The following is a 12,818-nucleotide window of genomic DNA, read 5'->3' as shown; positions in this document are numbered from 1 at the left end:
AACAGAAATTATAGTCGATGACACATGTGTTACACGACCGACCAGCGGGTGGGATGTTGATGTAATACGACACTACATTTGGGGGAGTTCACACTGCGTTAAGTGTTATCGAGCTGCATATGGCGCTGAGTCACGTGCAGTGGTCACTTCCGTCAGAATGCTACCAGTTACCATGGTTACAAGTTTGGAAAGACCATAGCTCTTCCTGATAAGATTGGGGTATTTGTGAAACTGGTTACTAATTAAAACAGTGTTGTTGATAAAGCTATTTTTTTTGGAAAAAGGCCAGGTGAGTCGTTGGAAAACTTGGTACAACTCATTACTTTTCGTTTAAAATAAAAATGAATTACACAAGTACGTGATGTAAACACAAGACATGGATAGGGTATATCAGGGATACACGACATGTATAGGGTAGACGCGACATGTATAGTGTATACGCGACATGTATATTGTAAACATGACCGTATAGTGTAAAACGATATATATATAGTGCATACACGACCGTATAGTGTAAAACGATATATATATATAGTGTATACACGACCGTATAGTGTAAAACGATATATATATAGTGTATACACGACCGTATAGTGTAAAACGATACATATATTATAGTGTATACACGATATGTATATTGTAAACATGACCGTATAGTGTAAAACGATATATATATAGTGTATACACGACCGTATAGTGTAAAACGATATATATATTATAGTGTATACGCGATATGTATATTGTAAACATGACCGTATAGTGTAAAACGATATATATATTATAGTGTATACGCGATATGTATATTGTAAACATGACCGTATAGTGTAAAACTATATATATATTATAGTGTATACACGACCGTATAGTGTAAAACGATATATATATATATATGGTATACAATATATGTATAGTGTCCACACGACATGTATAGTGCCCACACGACATGTATAGGGTATACACGACATGTATAGGGTAAACACGACATGTATAGGGATACACGACATGTATAGTGTACACACGACATGTATAGGGTAAACACGATATGTATAGTGTATACACGACATGTATAGGGGAAACACGACCGTATAATGTAAAACGATATATATATTATAGTGTATACACGACCGTATAGTGTAAAACGATATATATATATAGTGTATACACGACCGTATAGTGTAAAACGATATATATATATATGTGGTATACAATATATGTATAGTGTCCACACGACATGTATAGTGTCTACACGACATGTATAGGGTATACACGACATGTATAGTGTACACACGACATGTTTAGGGTAAACACGATATGTATAGTGTATGCACGACATGTATAGGGGAAACACGACCGTATAATGTAAAACGATATATATCTTATAGTGTTTACACGACCGTATAGTGTAAAACGATATATATATATGATATAAAATATACGTATAGTGTATACACGACATGTATAGTGTACACACGACATGTATAGTGTACACACGACATGTATAGGGTATACACGACATGTATAGTGTAAACACGACATGTATAGGGTAAACACGATATGTATAGTGTACACACGACATGTATAGGGTATACACGATATGTATAGTGTAAACACGACATGTATAGGGTATACACGATATGTATAGGGTATACACGACATGTATAGGGTATACACGACATGTATAGTGTACACACGACATGTAAAGGGTAAACACGACATGTATAGGGTAAACACGACATGTATAGGGTAAACACGACATGTATAGGGTATACACGACATGTATAGGGTACACACGACATGTATAGTGTACACACGACATGTATAGTGTATACACGACATGTATAGTGTAAACACGACATGTATAGGGTAAACACGACATGTATAGTGTATACACGACATGTATAGGGTAAACACGACATGTATAGTGTATACACGACATGTATAGTGTATACACGACATGTATAGGGTAAACACGACATGTATAGTGTATACACGACATGTATAGTGTATACACGACATGTATAGGGTAAACACGACATGTATAGTGTATACACGACATGTATAGTGTATACACGACATGTATAGGGTAAACACGACATGTATAGTGTATACACGACATGTATAGTGTATACACGACATGTATAGGGTAAACACGACATGTATAGTGTATACACGACATGTATAGTGTATACACGACATGTATAGGGTAAACACGACATGTATAGTGTATACACGACATGTATAGTGTATACACGACATGTATAGGGTAAACACGACATGTATAGTGTATACACGACATGTATAGTGTATACACGACATGTATAGGGTAAACACGACATGTATAGTGTATACACGACATGTATAGTGTATACACGACATGTATAGGGTAAACACGACATGTATAGTGTATACACGACATGTATAGTGTATACACGACATGTATAGGGTAAACACGACATGTATAGTGTATACACGACATGTATAGTGTATACACGACATGTATAGGGTAAACACGACATGTATAGTGTATACACGACATGTATAGTGTATACACGACATGTATAGGGTAAACACGACATGTATAGTGTATACACGACATGTATAGTGTATACACGACATGTATAGGGTAAACACGATATGTATAGTGTATACACGACATGTATAGTGTATACACGACATGTATAGGGTAAACACGACATGTATAGTGTATACACGACATGTATAGTGTATACACGACATGTATAGGGTAAACACGACATGTATAGTGTATACACGACATGTATAGTGTATACACGACATGTATAGGGTAAACACGACATGTATAGTGTATACACGACATGTATAGTGTATACACGACATGTATAGGGTAAACACGACATGTATAGTGTATACACGACATGTATAGTGTATACACGACATGTATAGGGTAAACACGACATGTATAGTGTATACACGACATGTATAGTGTATACACGACATGTATAGGGTAAACACGACATGTATAGTGTATACACGACATGTATAGTGTATACACGACATGTATAGGGTAAACACGACATGTATAGGGTATACACGACATGTATAGTGTATACACGACATGTATAGTGTATACACGACATGTATAGTGTATACACGACATGTATAGGGTAAACACGACATGTATAGTGTATACACGACATGTATAGTGTATACACGACATGTATAGGGTAAACACGACATGTATAGTGTATACACGACATGTATAGTGTATACACGACATGTATAGGGTAAACACGACATGTATAGTGTATACACGACATGTATAGTGTATACACGACATGTATAGGGTAAACACGACATGTATAGTGTATACACGACATGTATAGTGTATACACGACATGTATAGGGTAAACACGACATGTATAGTGTATACACGACATGTATAGTGTATACACGACATGTATAGGGTAAACACGACATGTATAGTGTATACACGACATGTATAGTGTATACACGACATGTATAGGGTAAACACGACATGTATAGTGTATACACGACATGTATAGTGTACACACGACATGTTTAGGGTAAACACGATATGTATAGTGTATACACGACATGTATAGTGTATACACGACATGTATAGGGTAAACACGACATGTATAGGGTAAACACGACATGTATAGGGTAAACACGACATGTTTAGGGTATACACGACATGTAAAGGGTAAACACGACATGTTTAGGGTATACACGACATGTATAGGGTAAACACGACATGTATAGTGTACACACGACATGTATAGGGTAAACACGACATGTATTGGGTAAACATGACATGTATAGGGTATACACGATATGTATAGGGATACACGACATGTATAGTGTATACACGACATGTATATTGTAAACATGACATGTATAGGGTATACACGATATGTATAGGGTAAACACGATATGTATAGGGTATACACGACATGTATAGGGTATACACGACATGTATAGGGATACACGACATGTATAGTGTATACACGACATGTATATTGTAAACATGACATGTATAGGGTATACACGATATGTATCGGTTATACACTATATGTATAGGGATACACTATATGTATAGGGATACACTATATGTATAAGGATACACGACATATATAGGGAATACACGATATGTGTAGGTTTTATGTTGAGGACTCATGTGTTGTGTATGGTTAGGATTACTTCTGTTTAGGGGTTTTAGGTGACACACCTACCTTTGCCTGTAGAAATGCCCCCAGTGTGTATGTTCCTCCGCCTCTGAACTTGATCTTAGGAATGTCCTCTTGTAAGAGTGAGCACTTGTGTTTGTCCTCCGTACTGTCGGCAATGTAGTCTATCTGACGCAGCACGCGACTTTTGGAGGAGAAAGTCACCACCGACACTCGAGTGTGATTGGAGTCAACTGTGAAATCAGCTAACAGTTTCCTCACGAACTTCACCTCATTGATGAAGTCGTGGGGCCCAACACTTGACGAACTGTCCACAAGGAAGATGATGTCAACCTTCTTGTTCTTCGTCTCGCGCAACTCCGACACGTGTCGTTTTAGCACGGGACCGAGTGTGTTCACTTTGTTCTTGTTTAATTGAGGAATAGGGCTGTTCATGTACGAACTGTATTGGTTATGTCTCCTCTCCTCCGTATCTCGGTACGACCGGGATATCTTGAACTCTAACAGAGCACATAGGAGCACCAGTCTCCAGACTGAACACAGCTTCCGGTGCATTGTTGCACGTTCACGAGTTACAACACAATTCGGGTAATCCGAAGACCGGCCATTGAGGATCAGTAGTCCTGCATTGCTCCTCCACTAAGGGGAAATGTCGAGATCGGTACACGTCGTTTGTATACAAACTTTAAGGTGGGAGAGTATGTTCGACTACTGTAACTAGATAGCCTGATTTGAGAGTCGGAGCCTGGTTCATTTATCATTCTAGTACGAGTTACCGGACGTTATCACCTCGGGACCATGCTGAGTTTTACTGGGTGAAGATCATGCTGATAAGTGCCAGTTTTACACTGGAACCTCACTGTGCGCACTGCACCAGTAAGTCGGGTTTGTTTTTCATCACGGAGATTATAATATTGAGGTATTCATTTCCTGTAGATTTTTTTTTGGTCCTGTTATTGATTGACCGAAAGTTTTAAAATCTTACCAAACCAAGTTATTAACACGTCGGCAACCGTGGAATACGTCACCGAATACGAATTAGTGAAAGAATTGTTAGCTTTGTCTAGTCAGTGAGATACTAAGCTTCTTTTGAGAGAGAAAAAAAGTTCTATTTCTTAAAACATTACATTGTTCTATTTAAGTTTTTGAATTAAGTACACATGGTCATAAAATATAGTTCTATTAAGAAATAAAAAAAAAAACCTATCAATTGTTTTAGTCAAAGAACTAGTACGCTTCGTCATATGGTGACAAAGTCAGTACAGACCTACGATGTTATTCATATGTAACGCAAATACAGACGGATTAACTGACAAGAAAACAGTGGCTATAGCAATATTAATAATTTGTTTCACGATTAACTTATATATATATATATTTTGTCGTAAAGACTTATACAAATATGTAATTATTTTACGTTTGTGTCTCCCACGCCAAAAATTGTAAGTAGAGTCAGTGCTTATAGTTAACACATGATTTTCACCAGTAAGATATACAAATAAAGTGCACTAATTAATCACGTGTACTTCACGAGTAAATTAAAATAAATAATATACTTATTTTACACGTGTGATTGACACGAAACAAATGTGAGTAAAGTATTGTACTTATGTTACATATGATATATAAATAAACCTATAACTAATGTGTAATGAGTAGTGTATCTATTTTGCACATATTTTACCGGCAACCAGCATTGTATATAATGCAGTGTTCTCTTTTAATGCATTAATGCATGTAATCGGTTGAACTTGCTATATAAAGGTTGTTGGTTAGTTGTTTTTGTTTATGGTCATTTAAGATTTTGGTAGTGGAGGAAAATCGGTCAGTGCCTGGTCGTTATGGCTTTAAACAATGTATATATCGGCCATAATGACTTGAAACAGTTGCCATGGCTGCATATCGACTGTTCTGACTGTATATATCGGTTGTCATAGCAACATCGACTGCATTGGCTCTATATCGACTGTCAAGCGCGTAGCTGCCTATACGCTAGTTAAGGATTGAACGTCTGTCAGATTGCAGTTACAGCCAATATGAAAGCAATCTGTGTGACAGATAACGTCCGTTAGGACGTCATGATTATTTATCTGTCACCTAGATTGCATTCATATTGGCTGTAACTGCGATCTGACATACCTTGAATCGTTATATTTACATTTCCTCATACGACCTTTCTTTTATTAATTAGTCGGACGAGCTTAATTTATATTTCCTGCTGCCGCAAAACCTCACTGGTCCAATTCTTGGAACAGCCGCAGACGGCCAATTTCATACCGAAAACTTTCCAAACAACGGTCGCCATTAAAAAATGTAACACGGCGACAACTGTTAAATGCAGTTAAATGCCCTAATTATATGTGCAGAATATTCTAATACAAAAGTAAGAACTTACCTTCCTATTCTGGATGTTTTCATTGTCTGCAAAGTCGGTCAAAATGCTATTTGTATAAACCAAACGACACCAAGATGGCACCTTTCGTATCGGTGGGAGTAGTTGCTAACACTGACGTCACGGAAACCATGGTCATGTGACCAGATAATATAGACTGCAGTTACTGTCCAGTAAATGCAGGCTGACTTTCCAAAGACTTAATGGGAAATGGGAAGAGCTTGTTCCCCTATTAAGGCCCTGTACTGGACCTGCTTCTAAGTGAAACCACTCCAAACAATGGCTAGCTATGCCTCTGACATTATTACGGCTATGATAACTTAGTATCGACTGTGATGGCTCTGCATCGGTTATCATGAACCTTTACTGTACTGGCAATATATCGGCTGCCAAATAATGTCGGCATATATCGACAGTACAGCTAAGCCCGAGTTTCCTCTGGCCCTCATACCAGACTTAGACATTTTGACAAATAGATGTCTGGTGTGACATCTATCTGTCAAAATATCCAAGTCTGGTGTCACGGCAAGAAGAAACTCGTACTACGGTACAGCTATGCACCGTCTATACTGACTATATATCAGTTATAATAATAATAATATATAACTACACAGGCTTTATGTCGTTGACATGGCCTGATATCGAAATAGCTGGCTATTTATATGGCGTAACGGTTTATATAACTGAACTGGCCGTTGTGGGGTTTTTGTGTTGGGAACTTTGTAAAAGATTACTTTTAATCTAGTCACGTGAATGTTTGCATTGGATGACGGCTGTAAAACGTTTTTATGTCAAGGAGTATATGATAGGGAACTTCCCTTTGAGGCTTGCCGGTGTTCCTTCCAAGTATCTCCACTTGTCTTGCCGTAGCTTTGAGATGCTGTATTATGCGTAAATTCGTGGTTCTTCGCGAATGCTTGAAAGCTAGCGATCTAAACTTGTGGACCACTAAAGAAATTTCGCCAGGTATTCCGTATTGGGCGAATCATGTTTTTAGATGTACAATCGTGGTCACTGCCGACAAATTCTCCAACTTTACCATTTCTGGCCACTTTGAGAAATGACCTCATCCTCGATAGCCAAGGGAAAACGCTCACTTGCGTTGTCTGCGCCCCTGAAATATGTCATGACGAAATTGAAGGCTCATTGTGGATGATACAAGTAGTCTAGTCTGATCCTTTGGTGTGTACATCAAAATAATCGAGGTGCATTATGACGGGTAGAGTTGCTTGTGACTGTGAAATCGGGTGTCGCTCCCCTGTAATCTTCAAAGATTGGTCACTTTTTTGTACCCGAGACCAATCAATTGGCTATCGCCATGGCTTTATATTCCCCATAGCATATTCCAGGGATGCAGAGAGCGTAAGTTAGAGTGTATCCCCTGAAGTATCGAGGATGGTTTCAGTTGATCATCGCTCAGGAATGCTCGACTAAGCCAGTCCACAAGAAACATCGTTTTATCCACTTTGTCGGTAACCGTGAGTTTGTACTGCTGTACAGATAGCAGAATTATTTTCAGTCGTATGTGTGCCAGGTAAAGTGGTATTGTGAATATGTAAGCCACTTGTGTGTAACACTCTTTTCGGCATTCAGATTGAGTTGTATAAGAGTGCTTTTTGGGATCTCGCAAACGTAAACTTTGGCAAACCAAGGGAGAGTCTGAGCAAATAATTGTCTTTTGAATGCAGTATGCGAATGCACTCCCGAGGCATATAACTGGATTTAGCCCGCTCATGCAATACAAATTAATATCTAGTGTTTGTATAGTCTATGGTAGAACATCAAGAATGTTTTATTTTTAACTTATGTTGAGTTCTAGCAGGATATGTTCTGGTATTTTCGGTTGATCACCGGGTTGAAGTTGAATTTAAGGTTGGATGGCTTACTGTTTAGTTTGGTTTAGTATTGTTTAACGTCCTATCAACAGCTATGGTCATTTAAGGACGGACCCCCTGTGTACAAGATGCATGCGTGTATGTGTATGCTTGTGTTTTGGGAGGCTGCGATATGTTCGTGTTTGTCTCCTTGTGATAGCACGGAACGGATGCCGACTTTATAGTGCTATCTCACCGAAACATACTGCCGAAGACACCCAGCAGGACACCCCCCCCGGTCACATTATACTGACAACGGGCGAACCAGTCGCACCACTCCTAAACTGCTGAGGGTTAAGCAGGAGTAGAAACTACCATTTTTACAGACTGTGGTATGTCTCGGCCAGGGGACAGAACCCAAAGCCTTCCTCACAGCGGCGAACGCGCAGCTAAAGGCCGAAAGTGAGGCATTGTCATGGGAGACATGGCAGCATACTGTAGCGCTAGCTTTTTTTCATTCGGACATTAAAAGATGGTAACCTGTGCGTCCACGTCAATGCAAAGAACCAAACGAGCAAACATGTCTATGCATTATATGGTCATCTCGTCTATCACGGAATTAGATTAGATCTAAGTCCGTGCGTCTATCAAGGACTCATCAGTGCACTAAACCTAAAACGTTTTCTATAATCTCATCCAGCTACAAGTTTACGACAAACCTTGGGGCTGAAGTCCACCACCTTGTAAACCCCCTTGTGATGGAAAATAATCACGGGGCCTGTTCGTTAATGCGGAACAACTGGTACGTCCGTTTTTTTAAATTTAAATCGCCTGAAAGCAGCATCAGATTACTAGGTCCGACATTATTTGTTAAACGAACAACTGTGGTCCGATCGGTTGAACCGTTTAAACGAAAACGGCGTAGAAAGACGAAAAAGGACACACATAGAAAAAGAAATAGACATGTGTCTATTTAGGTGTGGTAGTTAGTGGTAGTAAGTTTTAAAAAAAATCCGTGTCCAAAGTGATCCGATTAATTTACATTAATTTTATTTCCCATCATTACTTTCCAGAGACGGGATATTGACCAATCATAAAACAATAATTCAATCATTTACATGAAACTTGGTTCTGATAAACATTTTTCCTGAACAGGAATTCGACCTCAGAATTGATAAAACTAGAGCAAAATATAAATAAATGATTATGAGAAGTTCTTTTTACACAACCAATACAATTTTCTATGTGACGTTTCGATGACTAGTACGATATGTACACTGTCACCTTCATCAGACAAATGACCAATGAAGCGTATGCACACAAAGGTGTTAAATGTGTACGAGTTGTCCATAAAACGATATCGATTTCGGCTACGCTGGAAACGTATGTACAATAGTTGTTATATATGTACCGAAATGACTCAATTCGGCTAAGCTTTGTTAACACTTGGTCATAGATTTGCGAGAGTCATTCGGAAACGCTTAGAATTAGACAGATCCTGGCGCAAAAACACAAACCTTCAGATTCAGGACATCATGGATTTGCTGGAGTTTGTGCTCACAACAACATATTTTAGTTCCGAAACAACATCTATCAAAAACGCTTCGGCACTGCTATGGGTAGTCCAGGATCTCCCATTGTTGCCAAATTGTTCATGGAACATCTGGAGAAAGAAGCAATAGCCACTGCCCCCATAGTATGCAAGCCTAGCTTATGGAAGCGTTATGTTGACGACATACTTGGGATAATCAAGAAGGGGTCACAGAAAGATTTGACCACACATATCAACTTTACAGATGCCACTAACAACAGCAAAAACATGTGAGAAAGAAACCAAAGACATATTGCCCTTCCTAGACACTCTACTGGTAAAGAAAGAAGACGGACCGTGAAGGTATTGGTCTATAGAAAAAAGACCCATACGGACCAATACCTGAACTTCAAATCTCACCATCCTTTACACCAGAAGTTAGGCGTCATACGCACATTGCTCAACAGATGTGATACAATAGTCACAGAACAACAGGACAAAACACAAGAGCAGAATCACATCGATAGGGCAATGAGAACATGTTCATATCCGGAATGGGCCCTAAAACGGGTAAAAAAACAGTGTCAAAGTAAGGAAAAGAACAAGAAAAGGCCCATCAAGGATAAAAACAAAACCAAAGGTCAAGTGATCAGGGTACATGCGAAACCATCCAGAGGATATATCGCGGTCATGACATAGCAACAGCCATGAAGCTCCTCAAGACGCTTCGCAATATCCTAGTACACCCTAAGGATAAAACACCTAAAGAAAACGTCGCAGAATGCGTATACTAAATCGGATGCAAAAACTGCGACGCGACGTATATTGGAGAGACTGGAAGGCGATTTGGGGTCCGCCTTGGTGAACACCGGAGAGACACAGAAACCCAAGAAGGTAAGAAATTCACCAGATCTGAAAGAAAACAGTCGGAGTCCCAGATAAATAAATCGGCAATCACAGACAGTTTTGGTAGAATCCTCTTGTAAAGCGTAATACGGTGAGCGGAAGTGAATATAATGTAGTTCGAACAATGGTTTTTCCATAAAGACTTTAAACATAATTCCCTCATCAAACTTGATGAAAATGTCAAGCACTTGAATAGTTCAAATACGGTCTTTTTTTCTCCAAGCTTGATGGGAAGGTGGCAGAAATTGGACATCTGGCAGGAATTCGTGTTCTTAATAAATAAATGAGTAAAAAAAAAATTGTGTTCGGAGAACTCCTTTAACATGAAGTTTATTGTCACTATAAATAGATGTTCGGGTAATCGCTAGAGAAACTTATTTCTAATCGCGTTTTCACGGCACTTGGCGAAATGTCAAATAGAAATAGCAAATGTTTCTCGTCGCTATAGGAGGCTTATTTGATTTCGCATTCAAGAACATTGCTCACTTAAGGTCATGATCACTATTACGTCAAGAAGAAAACTTCAAAAACTAAAATGAATGTTGTCCATTCAAGTTATACACTTGGTAATAGACGAGTGACAAAAATGGATTTTTTTTTCTCAAGGAAGAACGAATGTTAACTTTTAAACACGTATGCTAAACAACAACTTTGAAATGCTAAACAACAACTTTGAAATGCTAAACAACAACTTTGAAATGTTAACTTTTAAACATTGGAATGTTAAGTTTTAAACATTGGATTGTTAACATTTTAACATTGGAATGTTGACTTTTAAACATTGGAATGTTAAACACCAACTTTGGAATGTTAACTTAAACATTGGAATGTTAACTTTGAAACATTGGAATGTTGACTTTTAAACATTGGAATGTAGACTTATTAACATTGGAATGTTACCTTAAACATTGGAATGTTAACTTTTAAACTTTGGAATGTTAACCATTAAACATTGGAATGCTAACTTTTAAACATTGGAATTTTAACTTTTAAACTTTGGAATGTTGACTTTTAAACATTGGAATGTAGACTTATTAATATTGGAATGTTACCTTAAACATTGGAATGTTAACTTTTAAACTTTGGAATGTTAACTATTAAACATTGGAATGCTAACTTTTAAACATTGGAATGTTAACTTTTAAACTTTGGAATGTTGACTTTTAAACATTGGAATGTAGACTTATTAACATTGGAATGTTACCTTAAACATTGGAATGTTAACTTTTAAACATTGGAATGTTAACTTTTAAACATTGGAATGTTAAATACCAACTTTGAACAATTATAAACATACATAAAGAAGATGAAACATCTTTGAAGCTGTATGGTACTTAAAACGGCAGACAAAAATATAACGTCTTATTTAAAAAGATATCTTCGAAACTTGAAAAAAAATGGTCAGAATTTTGATACAGACATTACGAATGTAAACCTAGAGCATTCGGGTAACCGAAAAGCTCGTAACTGTATGCTTAGGAAAGAAAGATAACCCTGACGTCTTTCTGATATCGAGTTATCCGAGTTCTTTCCCGTCAATCTAGTGGTGCGTGCAGAACATTGATCGTTCTGAATTTACCTTGAACAGTCCTGCCACTGATTCGTTTGAAACTTTGACGATTGTATCGGTGCATTATTCAGTATGTAACGTAATAGTCGTCATCACTAGAATGTCATAACTTTGTTTAATTTTTCACTTTATAAAAAGAGTATTTTCATCTTAATTGATATGTAACAGTTTGCTATTAAAGTTAACTATACAACTCCCAATCCCTTCTGTATTTATTTTCGATGCCATCACAAATACCACGGACACATTCTTGAATTGGATTTTGGATTTCCCATACGAGACAAAAAACAGAATGCTTGAATATCTGTGTTTGTGGTTTTGAAATCTTCTAGATGCGATCTTCTTCGGGTTGGCAGCGTAACCATATAACTGTTACAAAGTGTACGTGGATTTCTTTTTTTTATCTACACCCCCCCCC

General features: G+C 37.8%; 1 protein-coding gene across 1 annotated transcript in view; it reads right to left on the bottom strand.

Annotated features, from left to right (window-relative positions):
• Window positions 1-5,079, bottom strand: part of LOC110449023 (sushi, von Willebrand factor type A, EGF and pentraxin domain-containing protein 1-like) — a 48,311-nt gene extending 43,232 nt beyond the window's left edge. The window contains exon 1 of the mRNA XM_021495598.1: window positions 4,233-5,079. Coding sequence (XP_021351273.1) covers window positions 4,233-4,742 — 510 coding nt within the window. The 5' untranslated portion in view covers window positions 4,743-5,079. The remainder of the gene's footprint in view (window positions 1-4,232) is intronic.
• Between the last annotated feature and the right edge of the window lie 7,739 nt (window positions 5,080-12,818).

This window comes from Mizuhopecten yessoensis, unplaced genomic scaffold (genome assembly GCF_002113885.1).
Source record: "Mizuhopecten yessoensis strain PY_sf001 unplaced genomic scaffold, ASM211388v2 scaffold431, whole genome shotgun sequence".
NCBI lineage: Eukaryota > Metazoa > Mollusca > Bivalvia > Pectinida > Pectinidae > Mizuhopecten > Mizuhopecten yessoensis.
This window is presented reverse-complemented; position numbering and strand designations above follow the sequence as displayed.